Source organism: Rutilus rutilus (assembly GCF_951802725.1).
Source record: "Rutilus rutilus genome assembly, chromosome: 12".
Classification (NCBI taxonomy): domain Eukaryota; kingdom Metazoa; phylum Chordata; class Actinopteri; order Cypriniformes; family Leuciscidae; genus Rutilus; species Rutilus rutilus.
The window spans coordinates 10,632,810-10,656,302 of record NC_140217.1 but is presented as its reverse complement, the minus strand read 5'-3'; the positions used below and the strand labels follow the sequence as shown (position 1 = coordinate 10,656,302).

Here is a 23,493-nt window from a genome sequence, read left to right as displayed (position 1 = left end):
GAAAATGAAGTATACCCTGGCCTTAAGAGTGGAAAAGTCATGTAGACTACTCTTATGGTGCTTTTTTTCAGAGCTTGATAGCCTCTGCTGCCAATATACTTTTATTGAACATTTACCATAAGTTCCATGGAAGAAAGTGGGCCCTATCATACACCCGGTGCAATGCAGTGCCAAGTGCATTGTTTTGGTGTGCAAGTGTTTGCTAGTTTCAGCCCGACGAAGTTATCATTTTCACATCCTGCGCCACGTTGTTTAAATAGCAAATGCACTTGCGCCCATTTGTGAGCCCATGGGCTTGCTGGTCTGTAAACATTGTATTCAGGCACATTGTTGGTGCGTTGCTATTTTGAGGCAACTGAAATAGACTGCGCCGTTGACCAACAAAAACCTGGTCTAAAGTCTATGGCGCAGTATTTTATTTATTTTTTGTTATTTAAAGAACCCGTTAGTAATGTGCGCCTATCGGCAGGTCCAAAACGTACGTACGTTCTGCTTATTACACGCACTTGGACGCGCAGCAGCAAACAAACATGCCAAATATTAAAAATGAAAGGATTACAATGTAAAAGATTATTATTGTGTTCATAAAGATATGGTGGAATCCGGCTTTTATAAATAAAAGATGGTCTGCTCGAGCGCTTTAACCTCACGCACGAGCAGATCCGTTTCCTCTCTGGAGAAGCGTTCAGTCTTTCCGCTTGCAAATTCCGCCATCTGAATAGCGAATCCGCCATGGCGCGAGCGCAACTGGCTTTTAAAAGGAATGGGAGATGAGACTCTGATTGGTTTATTGCACGTTACACCCAAAACACACCCATTACTCATTAAGAGAATAGGGACAACCCTTTAGTTTTAGACCATGCGCTGGGTGTGCCGACCATTTTTCCCGCCATTAAACTAGCAAAAGTTAAAATCGTTAAAATAGGGCCCAGTAAGTAAAATGGTTTGGAACGACATGAGAATGACAGATTGCACTGATGTTTCATTTCTAATTGAACAGTTTGACAAAGGCCTGCACTTAAAGTAAATTGTACCATATCATGCTTACTGATATCATTTACATTGCAACTGTTTGCAACTCATTGAAGAAGTTTAAAGGAATTAATTTGAATATCATTAAGATATTTATGTGTAAGCACATTTTTGAAAGTAGCAACAATTTCTATGTATATATAAAAGACAGTTGTGAAACAGAATTTTTGGAATCACAATAGGAGGGACATGTGTTATAGTCGCCCTGATCAAATTGAATTATTTTCCATTAATAATTGTTTACCATACCCTTATTACAATACACAGTATTACAGTAAAGATTTCTTTACGTTTTCGTCAAGTTTGCTTCAGAGCATTGACTTTCTAAGTGCTACCTAAAAGAAATTCCTAAAGAACTTTTAGTGACCCGCTTTTCTCATCCCCAGAGGGATGTTGCATTAGCATTTTCAGCTTGTATGAACTGTATTGTGACGTGGTTTGTTTATGCTGCTTTGTTGATGGTGGCCACCCTCATTCTCTGTTCGCCCATAACACTCATGCTCATAACACTGCTGAAATGTCTGCTGCCATCTTTTGTGGCTGTGATAATTTTTGCTTGTGATTTTTCTAAACATGGCTTCATGTTCTGTTTGTTTTCTACTTGTTTTTACACACTCAATCCCGCCCCATTCCCCTGCCAGTGAGGGCTGCCGCCGTGAGAACACCACGAAGAACATTGGATGTCGCAAGTATGCCTTTAACTGTCTACAGCTGAAGGCCTTTCCTAAATATTACAGACCTCCCGATGGCACTTTCGGAAAAGTGGAGACTTAACGAAATGGCTCTTGTTTGGGTGTAATACAGCAAGATTATTAATTATGATGTTACACAAGTCCTGCACATTAGAAATTCGAGCTAAGCTACAGTAAATCTGCTCCACGCAAATGCTATTTCAATTTGTTACGATGGTTATCGCACATTTACATATCAAGCATGAACTTGAAGTGGAAATGTTGACTGCAATGAGTAGATGCAGACTACATATCTGATCAGTTCTCTTTCATAAGCTCAATATCATCAAACACATATGTATTACGTGTAATGTTGTATTTTATCATATTGGCCCTCTGTAGTGCACAATGAAGGATTTAGTCATTTTCGCTGTGTATTTCGTAATCCTGGCCCTTTGTAGTGCATAATGGAGGATTTAGTCCTTTATGTTGTATTTCATACTGTAGCCTTGACTGTCTATCGCAAACTGTTGTGTGTTTAGTATGTTAAGCTACACCTGCTGCAGCATAATAGTTATCAGTCTCATGGCTTAGAGTCACATGACTCTTCTTGCCTTGTGTTCATATGTTTAGGCTCCACCATTTTCAAGAGTCATTTCCCGTTCCTCCCATTGACCAGCGGAGGAACTTTCGGGAAATAAACCTGGTTCGGGTTGTTCATTTTTAAACCTCATACATTTATCCAAACTGATCATGCACAGTCCATCCTCTCAGTTGCTTCAACTCTGAGGTTGTTCTTCAAGAAAACAATGTCCTATTCAATAAAAGAAATGAACTACTGGCAAGTTTCTTCAATGGGCCAACGTAGAAAATGATAAAAGCAAAAAAAGTGAGATCAGTGTATCACTGTGTTCAGCTGGCAGCAATGACTCTGACAACTTTACGACATCTTTCTAATAGATGATGCTGTTGTTTTGTGCTGTACTTGTTTTTAACAAGAGGTACATTCATAAATGGACTTTCGATACATTAAGAGAGTACAGTGCTAAGCACTCATGAAATTGACTGAAATGTGAATCTGTTGCAGTCATGCAAATTATTTGTTGAAGGTTATTCTTTTGTCATGTGCATATCTCTGTTGTTTTTGACACTGATGTTGATTCAATTATTGTATGCTTATACAACGTTATTTAAGAGCTCAGATTTTTGGATTGATGTTGATTTGTATTTATTTCTTTTTATGGTAATGACCTTGTGTCTTTTATGATGCCCTCTTAGATATATTATGTCTGTCTAGAACAGAGTTCTGCTGTATTAAAATGCTGTCATCAATATCTGATGCCATTAAAGAGAGAATATAAGACCATTCACGTCGATTGTGTTCTTTTTATCATGATAAAGCGTTTCTGTCTCTGTTCATTTTGGGATGTTAGTCAGAATGCATGGTTATTTTCCAATGGTCATCAATGGGGTAAGATGCTTTCTGCTCATAATGGTGTTATACTACTACTGATAATAATAATAATAATAATAATAATAATTCTTATCTTAGTACCTGAAAAATACTTGAAAGAATAAAACAATACATTTAAGGGATTTAAATAAATGACAATAAATTGAAATTAACACTGGGGGGGGAAATGGTAGCCTAAAAATGTGCTTCATGTGGTAAAATCTAAATGAATAGATTTTTTTAAAATTTTATTTAAAGTCCCCCTGTAGTCAATAATTTGATCCCTTAAAACTCATCTTTGATCACCAAAATGACATATTTAAAAAAAAAATTCTTCGTGCCTTAAAATAGCTTGAATGTAACTCTACACCCTTGCCTTATTTAGTATATGAGGTTCTATGAATATGCAAATTAGCCCGCCTCCACTCACTCATACTAGCTCAGAGATCCACTCGTTGGCGATCAGAGGTTGACGTGATTGGTTACAAGGTAGTTTGTGATGTCAGAAACACCAGCGATTTCAAACCGCGTTTTTGAGACCGTCTTTGGTTCACTGCAGTTTTATAGGTGAAAAGACTCTTGACTTATGAATGACTTATGAATTTACACATGGTTTGTCTTAAAGCATATTAAAAACACCACATAGACATATAAACTACATTGAAAGCTAGATTTTCACCACAGGGGGACTTTAACATTACTGAATTAACCTAAATATATTAGGTTGCACCAACAAAACTAAATGTAAGGGTAAGATCAGGCAGAAATAGCTCTTTAAAGTAACAATTGCAGGTTATCACAATAAGGTTCCATTAGTTAACATGAACAAACTATGAAAAATACTTTTAAAGCATTTATTAGTCTAAGTTAATATTAATTTCAACATTTAGTAATAGATTATTAAAGTTGGGTAACACTTTATTTTAGTGTCCTTGTTACACGTTACATGTAGTTACTATAGTAGTTGTGCATCTAACCCTAAACCACACCCTATAGTAAGTACATGTTAATTTACTCGGTACTTAAATGTATAATTACACTGTAACATAGACACCTTAAAATAAAGTTTCTATTTGTTCATATTATTTAATAGACCTAGGCTATCATGGAAATGAACAGTTGTATTTTTATTAGTGTTAACAAAGATTCACAAATACTGTAACGAATGTTTCGCACATTAATGTTAACTAATGGGACCTTATTGTGAACTGTTATATTCACTATGTATGTATATATATACAGTGAGGAAAATAAGTATTTGAACACCCTGCTATTTTGCAAGTTCTCCCACTTGGAAATCATGGAGGGGTCTGAAATTGTCATCGTAGGTGCATGTCCACTGTGAGAGACATAATCTAAAAAAAAAATCCAGAAATCACAATATATGATTTTTTAACTATTTATTTGTATGATACAGCTGCAAATAAGTATTTGAACACCTGTCTATCAGCTAGAATTCTGACCCTCAAAGACCTGTTAGTCTGCCTTTAAAATGTCCACCTCCACTCCATTTATTATCCTAAATTAGATGCACCTGTTTGAGGTCGTTAGCTGCATAAAGACACCTGTCCACCCCATACAATCAGTAAGAATCCATCTACTAACATGGCCAAGACCAAAGAGCTGTCCAAAGACACTAGAGACAAAATTGTACACCTCCACAAGGCTGGAAAGGGCTACGGGGAAATTGCCAAGCAGCTTGGAGAAAAAAGGTCCACTGTTGGAGCAATCATTAGAAAATGGAAGAAGCTAAACATGACTGTCAATCTCCCTCGGACTGGGGCTCCATGCAAGATCTCACCTCGTGGGGTCTCAATGATCCTAAGAAAGGTGAGAAATCAGCCCAGAACTACACGGGAGGAGCTGGTCAATGACCTGAAAAGAGCTGGGACCACCATTTCCAAGGTTACTGTTGGTAATACACTAAGACGTCATGGTTTGAAATCATGCATGGCACGGAAGGTTCCCCTGCTTAAACCAGCACATGTCAAGGCCCGTCTTAAGTTTGCCAATGACCATTTGGATGATCCAGAGGAGTCATGGGAGAAAGTCATGTGGTCAGATGAGACCAAAATAGAACTTTTTGGTCATAATTCCACTAAACGTGTTTGGAGGAAGAAGAATGATGAGTACCATCCCAAGAACACCATCCCTACTGTAAAGCATGGGGGTGGTAGCATCATGCTTTGGGGGTGTTTTTCTGCACATGGGACAGGGCGACTGCACTGTATTAAGGAGAGGATGACCGGGGCATGTATTGCGAGATTTTGGGGAACAACCTCCTTCCCTCAGTTAGAGCATTGAAGATGGGTCGAGGCTGGGTCTTCCAACATGACAATGACCCGAAGCACACAGCCAGGATAACCAAGGAGTGGCTCTGTAAGAAGCATATCAAGGTTCTGGCGTGGCCTAGCCAGTCTCCAGACCTAAACCCAATAGAGAATCTTTGGAGGGAGCTCAAACTCTGTGTTTCTCAGCGACAGCCCAGAAACCTGACTGATCTAGAGAAGATCTGTGTGGAGGAGTGGGCCAAAATCCCTCCTGCAGTGTGTGCAAACCTGGTGAAAAACTACAGGAAACGTTTGACCTCTGTAATTGCAAACAAAGGCTACTGTACCAAATATTAACATTGATTTTCTCAGGTGTTCAAATACTTATTTGCAGCTGTATCATACAAATAAATAGTTTAAAAAAATCATACATTGTGATTTCTGGATTCTTTTTTTTAGATTATGTCTCTCACAGTGGACATGCACCTACGATGACAATTTCAGACCCCTCCATGATTTCTAAGTGGGAGAACTTGCAAAATAGCAGGGTGTTCAAATACTTATTTTCCTCACTGTATATATACACACATATATAGGGGAGCGCGGGGCACAACCTAACGCGGGGTTAGTTGTAACGCGCTTGTTTTAAATACTTCCGCACATGCTTGGATGACGAAACTTTGTGTATTTACTAGTTGTCATATCAACACTATATAGGAAAAAAAAATCCGCTAATTTTTTTTATTTTTTTGGGAAGATATCCATAGACATATTAAACCATAGCAAAAGTAAATTTCTTACTTAAGTTAACTTTTCATCTCTATTTTTTGTGTTTATTTAAAATAAGACAAATCTGATATTATTTTAATCTCCAAGATGTTATTTAACAGTTGAGATAGTTATTTAATGCTTCGCTAACTAGCAGAAGACACTAGCCGGGTTTAAATCCCAGTTGTGCAGGCGGGGGCATGTTGTAACACTGCGTTACAATGTGCCCCTATTAGAAATATGCTATTCTATTCTATACTTGTATTAATTTTATTGAGAAAACGTGAGAAAAAAGGTGAATAAAGACTGAGAGTCAATGTTCAGAAATGACTAATTATTTATTTGTTTTGAACTATGTTGTATAGCTGTGTTTTCATGTGTTCGTAGTCAAAACTCAAAAATGAGTTTATATTTAATTATTAAAAATTGCCATTATTTTATATGAAAAAGTTTTTTAATTGTATTTTATTTAGAAAATATTTTAGTTTGTTTTGTATATTTTTTTTATTAGATCAGATAACATTTTAAGCTGTCATATGGTCATGTTACAATGTGCCCCTCGACATGTTACAATGTACCCCACCTATGGGGCATGTTGTCACATTTCACTTCCATTCTTTCGGGGTATATCAAGAAAAAAGTATATACTGTATTAATAAAACAAAAACACATAATTGTAGTAGACATGTGGGAAATTAATGTGGGAAAAAAAAAAATACTCTGAACCATAAGTAGATTTACACAAACTGAGAAAGTCAAAAAGCGTTACTTTGTGCCCCGCTCTCCCCTACATACACACACATATTTTGTTACTCTGTAGTGTTAGTTTATTTTTGCTGGTCACCTTAAAGCATACAAATTGGCTTGATATATATATATATATATATATATATATATATATATATATATATATATATATATATATATATATATATATATATACATACATACAGTGGTTAAATTGGGCCGGGGCTCTCCGGGGCTCAGCCCCGGCACATAAGCCTGCTCGTTTGCAGGCAGTTGCCTACTGGAAATTATGTCACATAAAATTTGATGAAAGTGACGCTTTTGAAAACATATTTCTGATTATAAATGAACGATTTTGAAATGGCATGTCTATTTTGTCTCGGCGGAGCTGAGAACAATCGGGACACGGCCGTACTCTTGTTCAGCTGCTTATAATCTCGTTGTCAGTCGACCATGATCGCGTACCGCTCGCGCATGCCATGCGCATCTACAGATAAACTACTACTCAGAACTCCGACATGGATAAATGTACGCAGCAATAATGAATGTTCCTGGGAGATCCGTGGTTGCGCGGGATGTGGAAGCGCGCAAAAGTTCCAGAACCTTCTACTGTCTTAAAAAAAAAAAAAAAAAAAAAAAAAAAAACCCGAGCTGCTGACCGCCGCTGCAACAACAGATCAGTTTTGTCAAGTTCAGCACAACGTTGGTTGTACAAAAAGTGCCCTGGCCTTGAATGACAAGGTAAGGAAAAATGTTTGGCACATTGTGGGTCACTATCATAACAAGGTAATACAGTGTGTAATCAAGCGTTTTATATTTAATATGAGGGAAATAGGCTACACATGCCGTGGACGTGACACAAAAAATCTTTAACTTTTAGGTGGCAAAATATGTTTTTGTAATTCTGTGAATTACACTGCAAACCAAAGTAATACCTACTACCCACCGGATGAAGAAGGGTTGGCTCTCCACAGAACATAACATATTCATTTTATTTTATTTTTCATGTTCGCATTTATGAGGAAAAAACCATGTCACGGACGGGACCGCTCTGAAAGCGCCACTAAAAGACTGTTTAAAACTTTCACTGAGACCTCAAACAGAAAGCACAAAGCCTTTCTTTAAAATGAATTTCGTTTTGTATTAATTGTATCTTAATTTTAATCAATGTTTCATCAAACAATTGCCTGTAATAAACAAGAAGTAAAAATAGTATATAGACAATAGATAATCACGACACGGACGCGCCGGCGAGTGAACTGGACTCTCGTCTCATAAATGAACCGAAACTCAGCGTATAAGGGAGCTATACTTGCCTGACAGACCTGATAAATATATCTATAGAAAGCTTGGAAGGTCTTCTTTTAAACAGAACAATGCAAAACGAAAGAAAACAGACCGCTGCTTGAGTAGCCTAATCCGTATGAAATGTGCATTTCTCTCTGGCGAGTTCACTACTGCGAAGATTGCGAGGATAGCATCGTCAACTTCATCTATGCAGGGCACTGACACAGAAAACTCTTGTTTATTAATAAACAATTAAAATGTCTCCTTGCTATAATTTACATATTAATCATTACTTTTACCGGTTCTTTGTGACAGCTTTTAGGTGCTTTATTGGCAGCGCCGCCCTCACGTTACATGAACGCGTCACCACCGCATCAGCACCGAAAACAGGACATTTTTTTCAATCCCTGTTTTGGCAGGGGAAAAACTGATCAGAAAATGTAACGAAACGTTGTAGAAATGTAGTGGAGTAGAAAGTATAATAATTGCTGCAAAATGTAACTAAGTAAAAGTCAAAAGTATGCACTATTCTACTTAATTAAAGTAGGCCTACAGAAACTTAGTATTTGTACTTCGTTACTTCCACCACTGCTGATTAACAGTAATGTAAATGCTAAAAATGTCCTAATACCTGTTGATACTACAACAATGCAAATATGCTCTTAACCTTGCAGTTTTTCACATATCATTTAAGACTCAATTTCTCCATTTCTTTGCACAAAACTCTCCAGAAAATGCCATTTAATAGTTTATTTTTTTTTAAAAATAAGGTGCCCAGCAAAAATAAACTACCACTACAGAGTAACAAAATATTTGTGATCAAAATATTTCTAGGAATTTATTTTTTTATCTTTTACTTGGTTCTTGTTTTTGAAAGGCCATCAATAAGGAGACCTGGTTTTTGGCACCATACTGTGGTGTAGTATCAGTATCTGCCAGCAAGAGGGGGGGACGTGCTGACCAGCCAATCACAAAACTATTCCCTTTCAGCGCTCCCCTGATGAGCTACTGCTGCCCTCTTGTGTTCTGTAGGCGTCAGATCAGACACAGATTACATTTACAACAAACTAAATCTACTTCTATAGAAAGTATTTAAGTATGAGTATTGTGTTTGTAGCTTCATTCAATAACAAACACTTCACATTATTATGGTAGAGAAGAGAAAGGATGAACATCGAAGTAATAAACTTAAAATTGATCAAATATCAGTGCTATACTTCTGATAAGTGTCTTAAGAGTCGTCACACACTTCATGTACCTCAGAAAGTATAGGAAACAAGTAGAAGAGCAGATAAAGTGGCATGAGCTTTATCCTGTTGACTACACAGGACAAAAAAAAAAACATAAAAAAAACACTTGGACATAATAAAAGTGACACTTCAAAGACAAGTTACTCGTAGCAAAAAGAGACTTACTGTATAATAAAAAGAAAAATCTGAAATAAAACCTCAGAGGAGATAACAGCAATTCTAATGCATTTAGGCTACTAACAGTGCATCCAATACTGTACATTTATTTGCCTTCTGTAAGCATATGCAAGTTTCTCCTATAAGACCAGTGATATTGTACACAAGATATTATGCGCAAATTTTTTTTATATATATATATAAAATACCAAAAGTTGATATATGAAATTATTTTTTTAGACAGTTTAAACTGTTTGTTTTATTGGAAAGTATACAAGAGTATGCCATTTTTACATTTAATAGGCATTTATTGGGATAATAAATAATACATTTTAATAAAATAAAAATATTAAAATCAATACTGCGTTACATCTGTGTTCAGACTGAAATCATGAGCCAAGATTACTTCCTTCATCAAACATTTCTCACTGAACTTTTTAGTTGTTTTTTTACTTTTTATATATATTTCCCTAATTAATTTGTCGATAATTGTGGAATCAGTTTTGTTTGTTTAATATCCTTCAATATAATACATCATCAATGTGATACATCATCAAATTGGAACTGATTATTCTGTTTATGGAAAGTAGTGTTGTTGTTTTTTTTTTTTTTTTTTTTTTAGTTTTACTTTTCAGGAGCACATTAAATTAGAGCAAGATATATCGCTGCCTGCATGATGATCTGTGCCATGTCCTCTTTGATTGTAGCTTAACGGCGGGAGACAAAATTGTACGTTCTCACAGCTAAGGGTCTGAATTTTAAGAACTCTACACCCTGGTTCACATGATTATAAATTGTAAAATTACTAAAAAATAAGACAATTGCATGCACCCTTTGAAGGACATTAATGGTTGTTACATATCAGCTTTACAGCACCCATTAAGAGCCAGCATTTCTAAAACAATGTATTTCTAGAGAGCTAATGTCAAGAGTCCATATTCCATGTGAATAAAAATTTCATCCAATTTAATTATAAAAAAAAATACTGAGTGCACTTTAACACTTTTTCTTTTGAGACTAAATGTTACAACTCAATCTATATCCAACCACTGTTTCCCAGACTTTTTAACTTATCATGAACAAGGAATTGCTATCCTCAAAGCTGCTGTTATTACAATCACACCAAAAAATTTACAAAATTATTGTATAATAGTTGTTCCAAAAATGTTTATCTTTGGGTGACTTTTGGGTGTTTGTAGCTTGTCATATTTTCAATCAAAATTGGCATTAAATTGCCTGAGAATCACCGATATGTAAATTTTCAAGTTAAAGGGAAAATGTTGTCATTATTTACTCACCCATTATGTTGTTCCAAACCTGTATACGTTTATTTCTTCTGTTGAACACAAAAGAAGATATTTTGAAGAATGTTGGTAATTACAGTTGACGGCAGCCATTGAATTCGATAGTATTTTTTTTTTCCTATGGAAGTCAATGGGTGCTGTCAACTGTCTAGTTGCCAACATTCTTTAACATATCTTCTTTTGTGTTCAACAGAAGAAAGAAACTTATACAGGTTTGGAACATCTAGAGGGTAAGTAGGCTAATGACAAAATGTTCATTTTTGGGTGAACTATCCCTTTAATATAATAAATAGGCTACTTAAATCTCTGCAGCGCTTTTCAAGATATGTCTAAGATGGGTTGCCCTTCAAGATATATCTAAAAGGGCGTCCACAATTCTTTAATAAAGATTATAACACAATGTGAGTGTGAAGCACATTATTGTGCTTAATATGATTTACGAGTTTGTTCAAGCAATAGCGCCACTGTGTGGGAACAGGGTGGTGGCGCTATGCTGTTGTTGTTCTATAAGATCATAATTTATTTTTCTTTATGGTTTTATTAACAGAGTAACAAAACACTTCATCATAACAGCTATTTTCTCATAGTAAACGGTTTTGTTTTATTAGTTTGGTGAAGTAGACTTGAGCGCCTTTTTTACGCGGTTTTTTTTTTTTTTTTTTTTTTTTTTTTTTTTGACGCGAGTCACCATTCATTTAATTCTAACCAAAAACATTAACTGACGCTCATTGCGCCCACAGGAGTGCGCAGTGCTGTGGTGCGCGCGCACCTGACACCTGTCACACTGTGACGAGTTTCTTGCTCTTCTGATGCACGGGAGCAGAGCGGATCTTCACGAGCGCGGGGTAACACTCACACACATCACCGAAGCTGGATCAAGCCGTCCGTACCCCTCCGAACTTCCACTGGGCCGGGCCAGCAGGCCAGCAACCCCCGATCTGGACCGATGTGCTGGCCGAGATGTCTCGACACATTTATATTAGGAATAAGATCGGCGAGGGAATCCAAGCGCCTATATTTCAGGTGACCATGTTAAGACTTGAGATAAGATATACATTTTAAAGTAGCCTACTTTGTTCATTTTATTGGATAACTTTATGGACTATAATATGAATATAATCGTTTTTGGTTGGTATTTGCTCTAGTGCTTGTAACTATAGCCTACTCTCAGTAAAACTGTTTTGAGAGATTTTTAACTGAAGTAGCCTACACTTTGTTTTAAGTAGCTTCTGCAATTTTGTTGTTTTTATTGTTTGGAATGGGGCGTCAAGGGCACTTGTATGAATTAAAGCGTTGAAACATTTTTACTACACTCTTGTGAATACAAGGTTCGAAAAAGTGGGTTTACGCAGCGATGCCACAAAAAAACATTTTTGGTTCCCCTCCAAAAAAAAAAAAAAAAACTTAAGTGAACAGTTCTTAAAAGAATCATTCTAAAGAACCTTTTTCCACTGTAAAGAAGCTTTTTGTAGAATGGAAACGTTCCGTAAAATAAAGAACCTTTGTTTTAAAGAGTGTACGCTAAACTTTATAAAATCACGTGAAATATTTGAAACACAAGTAAATGCCTATATTTAGAGTATAATGAAGGAAACTAACTTAGATCACCTGACTACATGAAGAACAGCCTTAATGGTGTGAAATGAGCACATTGGCCTACTTTTTGGTGGCCCTATTAAACAGCCTTTAAAAAGAACAAGCTCTATGTCTATCCTCAACACTACTATTGAACTCTAGAGACGCCTAGAAATAGAAACAAATCAGACCTGGCTAATTAATGTGTCCCTGTAGTGACTATTTTTTGTCAGCCCACCCCCTGTCTCTCTCTTGCTCCTTCACATTTCCTGTTTATACAGCTGTACTTTTTTCTTCCCATGGGTATGGAAGGGTTAAAGGGATAGTTCACCCAAAAATGAAAATTCTGAATTTCCTCACCCTCAAGTTGTCCCAAACCTGTATGGGTTTCTTTTTTATGCTGAACACAAAAGAAGATATTTAGAAGAATATTGGTAACCAAACCAATCCCCATTGACTTCCATAGGTGTTTTTCTTTTCTTGTCTTTTTTTTTTGAGTGAACTATCCCTTAAATAATTCTGAGATAACCTCAAGCAGAATGACCACGTCAGTGCAATGTTTTCTGCTGGTATTCTCTCTCCCATCACCCAAATTTGGCTAACTATGTTTCTACCCAATGTATAATCTAGTTATATTTTACCCATTTCTAATTTATTTATTGTCTATACTTTAGTCTGCATACTATGTACTGTATGTTTCTTATAACCTTGATAGCGGCTAGCAAGCAAATTTAATAATTTTGTCCAACAAATTCAATACTGATCCTGCTCCTTATTCTGATTGTGAGTTATTAATATCAGTAACACTTATAATGGTCTGTCATTAAGGGATAGTTCACTCAGAAATGAAAATGATGTTGTCATCATTTACTTACCCTCATGTTGTTCCAAACCTGTATGAGTTTATTTCTTCTGAAAGAAGATATTTGAAAAAGAATGTTGGTGACCAGACATTTGATGGCAAAAAATACTATGAAAGTCAATGGGTGCCGTTAACTGTCTGGTCACCAACATTATTTGTTCAACAGAAGAAAGAAACTCATACAGGTTTGGAATAACTTGAGGGTGAGTAAGTAATGACAAAATTTTCATTTTTGGGTGAACTATCCCTTTAATAGGTAACTATGCAGGAAGTAATGCAGGTCAGATGAGTGCATTAAAGGTACAATATGTAAGAATTTTGCATTAAAATATCCCAAAATCTCAAGGCCAGTGTTATATATTTTGTTAAGTTGATTACTTACAATATCCCAAATTTTTCCAACTATTTTTAAATCGTGAGAAAATTGCGATTTTAACCAAGGAAACGGGGCGTTAGAGCAGGGGGGAGCTGGGAGTCGCCAGTCAATTGCGTCATATCCGCGTTACCCTCGGTTTCCGCTCGTACTGCGTGGAGTCCTGGACAAATGCGGAAGTTGTAGTTGTAGCATCTATCAAGCAACAAACGTTAGCTTGTTTCGTGCTGTCTTTATGGAACACAGTCATTCTTTACCGATTTTAGCTGTTTCCGTCGACAAAGCATGCTTAATTTTATATTCAAATGTAGCATTCGGTAATAGTTATGTTTATGTAAGGAAAGTAGATTTAGATGCTTTAGATTTGTGTATAGTTTATTGACATTGTTTATGGCCATGTAAATAAACATAGTGTTATACATAAAGATTAATCAGTATTTTGTCAAATGATGTGGGTATGTTCGAATGTACTTTTACAACATTTGTTTAGAACATGTAAAACTGCGCAGCGCTATCACAACAATGAATTCGACATAAAGTAACATCTATGATAACCAATGTAGTATTAAACCTTACTTTTCTTGCGGTTAATTCATTTTAATGAAATACAAGTGTGATGAGGTCCAAGAGTCAGGAAGGAAGAAGACAGGGGTCGGCGTGACTGGGACTCATACTTTATTAAAATAAAGCAAAACAAACAAAAGTCGCGCACAACGCGCATTCACCGTGGCAACCGCGATGGCTCAAAACAGTTAAAAAAATGAGAGCTCGGATCCACCGGTTCGCTTTCTCTGCGTCCAATTTTCTCTTAAGTCTCTCTCTCTCGTTCCAGCGCGCGGCTTATAAGCGGTCTCTCCATGTTGATCACTGCAATAAGACACAGGTGTTCGTCATTTGCACTTGATCTACTTGCGTCCCGCTCGTCTCTTCTCTCTCCCATTACAGACCGCGCTGAACCACGCCCTCCTCGCCACAAAAAGCATGTAATTAAACGCAACATTTATAAAAATAGAACTTAGCCTCATCCATGAACATGATTTTTCGATTCCCGTCTGACTGATTTACATCCACGGTGGAGTTGAAAACAACAGTTCCCATCATTCCACGCTCCTTCACATCGTCATCAAGCTACGCCGTTGTTGTTGTTTGGAATGTAGCGCCCTCTAGCGGCAAAAATGTATTGCATATTGTACCTTTAACACTTCAGCTACTACTATTAACTAATATGGAAAAAAGCTTAACTGATCGGTTAGTAATATCATATTTAGGACTAAAATAGTTCCTTAAGGAATCAATAATTCCTGAATGTGATTAGCCTCATTAATTATAATTAAATTACAGACATATGGAATTAGAGGTGTAGTATTAAATTGGATTATTAGTTATTTAGAAAATAGACAACAATATGTAGAGTATTTAGGCCATGAATCTAAGTTGGAAACAATACAGTGTGGAGTCCCTCAAGGCTCTGTGTTGGGGCCTAAATTATTTATTTTATACATTAATGATCTCTGTGATGAATCAAAGATTTTATGTTTTGTTCTTTTTGCGGACGATACAAATTTTTTTGTATCGGGGAAGAACTTAAAAATCTTAATCAAAACTATTGAACAAGAATTGGTCCTACTTCAGAAATGGTTTAACAAAAATAAACTGTCGTTAAATTTAAGTAAAACTAAATTTATGTTGTTTACGAATCAAAAATGTTCTGATAATGTTTGTTTGAATCTAAATGGAATAACTATTGAGAGAGTGTCAGAATTTAGGTTTTTAGGAGTACTCATTGATGAAAAATTTAAATGGAAATCACATATAGCCTACGTAAGAAATAAAATGTGTAAAAATATTGCTGTTTTGAGTAAAGTAAAGTTTATGTTAAATTATAAAGCAATGAGAATCCTTTATTGTTCCTTTATTTTGCCCTATTTGATGTATTGTTTGGAGGTATGGGGTAATTCATATTTTACTAATTTAATGCCCTTATTTATTTTGCAAAAAAGGGCAATAAGGATAATTAATGGAGTTGCTCCAAGAGAACATACTACAGGACTGTTTCTGAGGTCAGGACTACTTAAATTGAAGGACTTGGTTTCTTTACAAACTTTATTAGTTGTTCATAAAGCAAAACATTGCTTGTTACCACATGGACTGCAAACCCTTTTTACTATAAATAGTGAGACAAGTAGAAGAAATAATGATTTTAAACAACCTTTTGCTGGAAATACCCTCAAACAAATGTGTGTTTCAATTTCTGGTGTGAAAAGATGGAATTGTTTAGAGAATGATTTAAAATGTTGTTCAAATATAGTTCGATTTAAATATAAGTATAAAGAGAAGATACTGAACTTGTATAAAGATGATGGTGAAAATTCTTAAAACTATAATATGAATGATCATGGTCTCGTCATTGTCTTTGATGCCAGAGTTGTCATTATTGCATTAATGTTGTTTTTGTTCGTTTAGTGTTGTGTAAGCAGAATTAATAGTAAAACAAACACAAAAAATTAAGGAAAATTGTTAAAAATGAAAGTAGATTACATCTGGTCTGCGTTATTTTTCATTTATTTATTTTTTTGTCGTTGTTATTTATTTTTTTATTTTTCTTCATGTCGGTTAGGCCATCTAATTTGTAACTTTCTTATTATAAGAATGGGGTAGGAGTTTATAAGATTCTTTTTTCTTCATCCTACTCCTGTTCTTCTTGTCATGGAATGTATTTTTGTTGTGTTTGTGTGGATTGTTGTTGTGGCATTTCGTGTTGCATTACCATGAAAAGAGAATAAATAAATGAAATGAAATGAAATTAATAATCAACTATTAAATATATACATTTTAAAGAATTACCAATTAATTTACATTTTTACTCTGAATATGTTCATAAATTGCATCATAATTACTCAAGTGTTACCTAATCACTCTGCAGGAACTACTAGTGATCTAGAAAGTGAAAAACATGTTCAGAGTAAAAAAGGCAATATCTTACGTCTCAGACACAGGTTAGTTTTGTGATTAGTAATTAATTGGTAATTATTTATAATTTGTCATATTTAGTTAACAGTTCTTAATGAGGAGAATCTCATTCAGTAATTATTGATTACTTAATAAGGAACGTCTAGGTTACTTGTAACGTCTCGGTTACATATGGTAACCCTCGTTCCCTGAGGGAGGGAACGGAGACGTACATCGTGACTGACTGATAGGAATCTCGCTAGAGAGGCCAATCTACTTCGAGTGAAACTAAAACTAGCCAATACACACTGGCATGCAATCATTTGCATCAGCTGTTCAGCTTCGCAGCGTGGGTATAAAATGAGCAGCAGGTGCTATTGCATTTCGTTTTTTTTGCTGAGGAGCCTTTCTATGGAGGGAAGGGACGCTGCGGAAGCCACAATCTTCGAAGGAGTTATGTGGAAATATACATATGAACTAGCCCAAAGGTTGTACTGCATATGAATATTGGGTGACTTAGCCCAAGGGAAAGACACAGGCTTCGATTAGGAGCAGCCGTGGAGAATACACATATGGGATCCCCGTAGGGTCACACATATGGGACCCAGCCTAAACCCGGTTCTCAAGGATTCAACGGATAAAGGCCTGGCACCGGACGCTCCGCCATGTCCGGGCCGAGGGTGTTGGAGGACTCACAGGTTTTTCACTCTGGAGAATATAGAGCACAGTAGGGTGCAGCAACGCCGACAGAGCCGGGCCTCTCAGTGCTTCGACCCGTTTAGGGTGAGAACACAGGAGGAGACCGGCTCTACACGTAGGCTATAGTATCTAGCGAACATGTTAGGTGTCGCCCAGCCCGCAGCTCTACAGATATCTTTAAGCGAGGAGCCACGTGCCAGTGCCCAGGAGGTTGCAACGCCTCTCGTGGAGTGAGCATGCAACCTGATCTGTGTGTGCAGGGCACGCCTTGATCTTGGTAAGCCAAGGCAATGGCATCCATTATCCAGTGGGCCATCCTCTGCTTGGAGACAGACAGACTGGCCTCCATAACAGACAAAGAGCTGGTCTGAGGTCCTTACGCTTTGAGTTCTGTCCACGTACATAGGCAGAGCGCGAACGGGACAGAGCAAAGCCAGGGCTGGGTCTGCCTCCTCCAGGGGCAGCGCTTGCAGGTTCACTACCTGGTCTCTGAAAGGAGTGGTAGGAACCTTGGGCACATAGCCAGGCCGGGGTCTCAGTACAACATGGTTGTCACCCGGCCCGAACTCTTGGCATGAGTCGTGGACCGAAAATGCTTGCAGGTCCCCTACCCTCTTGATAGAGGCCAGTGCAATCAGCAGCAAAGTCTTCAAAGAAAGAAGCTTTAAGTCTGCTGACTGCAAAGGCTCAAAGGGAGCATCCTGAAGTGCTCGAAGCACCAGGGAAAGGTCCCAAGAGGGTATGGAGGGGGGTCGAGGAGAGTTTAACCATCTCGCCCCCCAAGGAACCTGACGACCAGGTCGTGCTTTTCAACTGATTTGCCATCTATGTGGTCGTGATAAGCTGAAATAGCGGCAGCATGTACTTTGAAGGTGGAGGGAGACAGCCTTCGCTCCAACCCTTGCTGCAAGAAGGAAAGCACTGACCCTATCGAACAGGTTCCACTTCAAGGCGTACACACGTCTCGTAGATGGCGCTCGCGCAGAAGTGATGGTGTTAAGTACCTCTGGGGGTAAGTCACCTAGATCCTCCGCGTCTTATCCAGGGACCAGACATGGAGTTTCCAGAGGTCCGGACGCAGGTGCCATAGGGTGCCCCGTCTCTGAGTCAGAAGGTCCTTCCTCAGAGGAATGGGCCAGGGAGGGACTGTCACAAGGAGCATGAGTTCTGGGAACCAGGTCCGGGTGGGCCAATAGGGAGCCACCAGAAGGACCTGCTCCTCGTCCTCCCTGACTTTGCAAGTAGGCTCACTGGGGGAAACTAATATTTGCAGAGGCCCCGGGGCCAGCTGTGAGCCAGTGCGTCCGTGCCGAGTGTTCCCTCAGTCAGGGAGTAAAACAGCTGGCAGTGGGAGGTCTCTGAGGAGGCAAACAGGTCTACCTGAGCCTCCCCGAACTCTCTCCAAATCAGCTGAACCGCCTGGGTGTGGAGTCGCCATTCTCTCAGGAGCACAGCTCATGACAGCTCGTCGGCCACACGGTTGAGCACACCGAGGACATACATGGCTCAAAGCGACCTCAGATGCTTCTGACTCCAGAGGAGGAGATGGTGGGCAAGTTGCGACATGCGACGGGAGCGTAGACCACCTTTAAGTTTCAAGTTTCAAGTTTGTATTTATTTATATAGCACATTTAAAAACAGCAAACAGGGCTGACCAAAGTGCTGAACAATACACAAGATACAGAACAAGGACATAACCACACATTCATGACAAAAGCTCACAATGAAGAAAAAAAGTAGGTTTTAAGAAAGGATTTAAAAACAGTTAGAGATTGAGCCGCTCTGATGTAAACCGAAAGGCTCTGTCTCCTCTATTCTTCAACCATGATCTGGGGACAGACAAAAATCTCTGATCACCAGACCTCAGGTTTCGTGTGGGATTGTGTGGACAGAGAAGCTCGGACAAATAGCTCGGTGCCAGATTATTTACGGATTTAAAAACAAAGAGAAGAATTTTAAACTCAATTCTAAAATGCACAGGTAGCCAGTGCAGTGATTTTAAAATAAGTGAAACATGATCAAATTTACGTTTTCTTTTGAGGAACTTTGCAGCAGCATTCTGTACTAATTGAAGACGAGCAATAGAGATTTATTTGTTTTTCAAATTTGAGGTTCTGATCCCAGAGAACTTAAAACCAGACTGGAAAGTTTCAAGAATTTGATTTGAGCTAAGAAAAGACTGGAGTTGATTGAGAACCGTTTTCTCCAATGCTTTTGTAATAAAAGGAATTGTCGAGATAGGTAGAAAATTATTAAAATCCCTATCATCAAGTGAAGGTTTCTTGAGAAGAGGTGTAACAGTAGCTTATTTTAGTATATCAGGGATAGTCCCTGTGCTCAAGCATTTATTCAGAAAAGACACCAAACATGTTCCAACCGAATCAAATTTTTTTTTCAAAATACGGGGAGAAAGAACATCAAGAGAGCAGAAGGAAGGTTCCTTGGCGGTTGATGTACGCAACGGTCGCAGTGTTGTCCGTACGGACCAGCACGTCTCTGCCCTGTAGCGGTCTCTTTAAGCGGCTCAGAGCGAGACGTACTGCTAACAACTCGAGGCAGTTGATGTGCCAATGCAGTTGGGGGCCCGTCCACACCCCTGACACTGCATGTCCGTTGTACCTGGCACCCCAGCCGGTGGCAAAGGCATCTGTGAATACCACAGTATGCCTGGACACCTGTTCCAAGGGGACTCCTGCCCGCAGGAACGAGGGGTCTGACCACGGGCTGAAGGTCTGGCAGCACGCCGGTGTGATTGTCACCCGGTGAGTGCCTTGATGCCACGCCCATCTCGGGACTCGGCTGTGAAGCCAGTGCTGAAGTGGCCTCATATGGAGCAGCCCGAGCGGAGTTACCGCTGCTATATGCCCAGGAGCCTCTGAAAGAACTTCAGTGGGACTGCCGTCCTGCCTTTGGCCGTGTTCAAGCAGTTCAGCACCGACTGGGTGCGTTGCTTTGTGAGGCGCGCTGTCTGTGCGACCGAATCCAACTCCTTACCGAGAAAAGAGAATCTCTGCACGGGGGCGAATTTGCTTTTTTCCCAGTTGACCTGAAGGCCCACTGGCTGAGGTGCCTGAGAACGAGGTCCCTGTGTTCGCATAACTGATCTCGAGAGTGTGCTAGTATGAGCAAGTCGTCGAGATAGTTGACAATGCGAACGCCCTGTTCTCTCATGGGAACAAGGGCCCCCTCCGTGACTTTCGTGAAGACACAGGGAGACAGGGACAGCCCGAAGGGCAGGACCTTGTACTGATATGCTCGACCCTCGAACGCAAAACGCAGAAACGGCCTGTGTCGAGGAAGAATCGAGACATGAAAGTACGCGTCCTTCAGGTCGATCGCTGCAAACCAATCTTGGGGACGGATGCATTTGAAAATGCAATTCTGCGTGAGCATTTTGAACGGTAGCTTGTGGAGGCTCCGATTCAAAACTCGCAGGTCCAAGATCGGTCGTAACCCACCACCTTTCTTGGGTACAATGAAGTAGGGACTGTAGTGCCCTGACCTCTTATCGGCTGGAGGGACTGGCTCTATCGCGTCCTTCGCCAGTAGGACTGCGATCTCCGCTCACAAGACATGGGCATCGGCTGCTCTCACTGTAGTAGAGTGGATGGCCCGAAACTTGGGGGGATGCCGGGCGAAGTGAATCGCATAGCCGAGCCTGATGGTCCGAATGAGCCAGCGAGACGGATTGGGGAGCGCTAACCAGGCTCGCAGAGACCATACAAGCGGGACCAAAGGGACCGTAGGCGTACCCGGAGTGGGGCAACGAGGTGGAACACAGGGACTCGGCTCGGGAGGCTCTCTCTGGGAGGCGGCCCGTAGCGGAGTCTGTGCAACACTTACCTGGTTCCACGAGGCAGGAGGTGACTTGGTTGCATTCTCAAACTGCACACTGCTGCCTGCTGGCAATAGAAGAGGCGGATGAGAGTGTTGAGGATTCTCTCCCCCCACTGCTCTCCGGGCCCTCTTCGGACCCAGAGATGGAAGAAACTGCTCTTTTATTGAAAATTTGGGTACCGCTGGTTTTGAGGCCAACGGCTGTACAAAAACTAAAGGGAACAAAGGATTTTCTACCCGGCCCTCTTCCGGGGGAGGGATCGATGCGGTCACCGTCTCCCGAAGAGCAGTCCCATCCATCTCCGGGTCGCCCGTCCTAGGGCCGCTTGCTCTTGGCTTTACCGCTCTTCTTGGCGGGGACCTGGATGGGCGGGGGGACCTGCCTGCGACCGACACGCAGGGGAACAGTCACGCAAACACAGACAAGAATCTGCACCTGTCTGTGCGCGTCTCTCTCGCTGATCTTACCAGCTGTCAAAACGGCTTTTGAGCGCTCTCACCCGCGCAACTTACCAGCTGTAAGAACAGATTTTTGTTTGCTCAAGGGCAAAAACAAAAAATAGAGAATTGGAGAGAGAGAAAGAGAGAGAAAAAGACTGCTCGCGCTGCTGTGTCGTCACGCCCGCACCAGAGTGGAGAGATCCAAAAAAGAAACTTGCTCGTAATAGTTCTCAAAACTCTTGTAGTTTAAAGAGAGCATCGAAGTGCTTGGCTTTGAAGCAAAAAGCTGAAATGCAATCGCACCTGCTGCTCATTTTTTTGCCGCGCTGCGAGGCTGAACAGCTGATGCAAATAATTGCATGCCAATGTGTATTGGCTCGTTTTAGTTTCACTCTAATAGATTGGCCTCTCTAGCGAGATTCCTATCAGTCGGTCATGACGTACGTTGAAGTGACCGACCGATAAGGGAACCCCTGTTCCCTGAAGGAGGCAACAAAGACAACGACAGTGCCAGTGACCGACGAATTGGGTCATTATGTCTCATTATTTTTGTTAACCCTGTTAACTCAGCCATTCTTTACTATTATTAAGTCTTGTATGTTGGTTACATTGCAATTCTGAGTCATTGTATCCTGTTCCTCCTGTGTCCTGGTTTCTCATGTCTTGTTTTTTTATCTTCTGCCTGTGATTTGTGGAATTCTGTTTTGGTCTACTCCTTGGACTTAATCATTGTTTGGACTGTTTGCTTGTGTATGACCTGTGCCTGGTTTTGGATTACGATTGTGGATTACCCTAATAATAAATACTGCATTTGAATCCTCAACCTTTGTGTTTCCATGCTATTCCATAGTATTGCTAATTTCCCTGACCTCCCAGACTATACTATCATTGACTTCTTTTGTTATGGACTCAACAAACCGTTACAATTCACACTGATCCGTGGTGGTACTCAAGCATCACTGAGTGTGTTCTCAGACTTTCCAGTCACAACATGGCTGCTGCACCAGAGCCTGTTCACTACATGGTTATCACACCACAGACTGTTCACAACATGGTCTCAGGATTACGTGAGAGTCAGTTAGGCTGAATTCCAGGCACCGAAAATGCCTGCAGGTCCCCTACCCTCTTGATAGAAGTGAGCGCAGTCAGGAGCACTGTCTGAAGAGACAGGATAACCTCAACTGACAGCAAAGGCTCAAAGGGAGCTTACGTTAGGGCAGTTAAGACCAGAAAGAGGTCCCAAGGGGGGATGAGGCGAGGTCGAGGAGGATTCAACCTCCTCGCGCCTTTCAGGAACCTGATGACCAGGTCGTGTTTTAGCGGCAACATAGACTTTCAGTGTGGAGGGAGACAGCCTTCGCTCCAGCCTTTGCTCCAGCCTTTCTTGCAGGAAGGAGAAGACGACTCTGATCAGGCATTTACGGGGGTCTTCTCAGTGAGAAAAACACCAAGCAACGAACAGACTACTTCTAAGCATAAGCATGCCTCGCAGAGGGGGCTCTAGCTGAAGTAATTGTGCCTACTACTGCTGGGGGTAGGCCACTTAAGTCCTCCATGCTCCATCCAGAGACCACACATGGAGGTTCCAGAGGTCTGGACGTGGGTGCCATATGGCGTGCTGTCCCTGAAAAAGCAGATCCTTCCTCAGGGGAATGCGCCAGGGAGGGATAAGTCGTGAGGAGCATCAGTTCTAGAGCATCAGCTGGACCACCTGGGGGTGGAGTCTCCACTCTCCCGGGAGTGTGAACTGCCGTGAGAGCACATCACCCAGAATGTGAATGGCACGAAGCGACCTGAGTCGCACGGCACCCCAGCCGGT

At 40.0% G+C, this 23,493-nt stretch overlaps 2 protein-coding genes across 16 annotated transcripts in view; both read left to right on the top strand.

Moving 5' to 3' along the window:
• Nucleotides 1-3,070, top strand: part of inpp4ab (inositol polyphosphate-4-phosphatase type I Ab) — a 52,095-nt gene extending 49,025 nt beyond the window's left edge. For 13 of the 14 annotated variants that reach the window (XM_084425761.1, XM_084425757.1, XM_084425755.1 and 10 more), the window contains one exon: nucleotides 1,674-3,069. In XM_084425761.1, the coding sequence (XP_084281887.1) occupies nucleotides 1,674-1,806 (133 nt within the window). In that variant the 3' untranslated portion in view covers nucleotides 1,807-3,069. Of the gene's footprint in view, nucleotides 1-1,673 lie in introns of all 14 variants that reach the window. The other variant, XM_084425753.1, reaches the window with a different exon arrangement.
• An 8,699-nt stretch (nucleotides 3,071-11,769) lies between these two features.
• The window catches only part of cacnb4b (calcium channel, voltage-dependent, beta 4b subunit), a 33,637-nt gene continuing 21,913 nt past the window's right edge, over nucleotides 11,770-23,493 (top strand). For both annotated transcript variants that reach the window (XM_084425769.1, XM_084425770.1), the window contains exon 1: nucleotides 11,770-11,961. In XM_084425769.1, coding sequence (XP_084281895.1) covers nucleotides 11,899-11,961 — 63 coding nt within the window. In that variant the 5' untranslated portion in view covers nucleotides 11,770-11,898. The remainder of the gene's footprint in view (nucleotides 11,962-23,493) is intronic.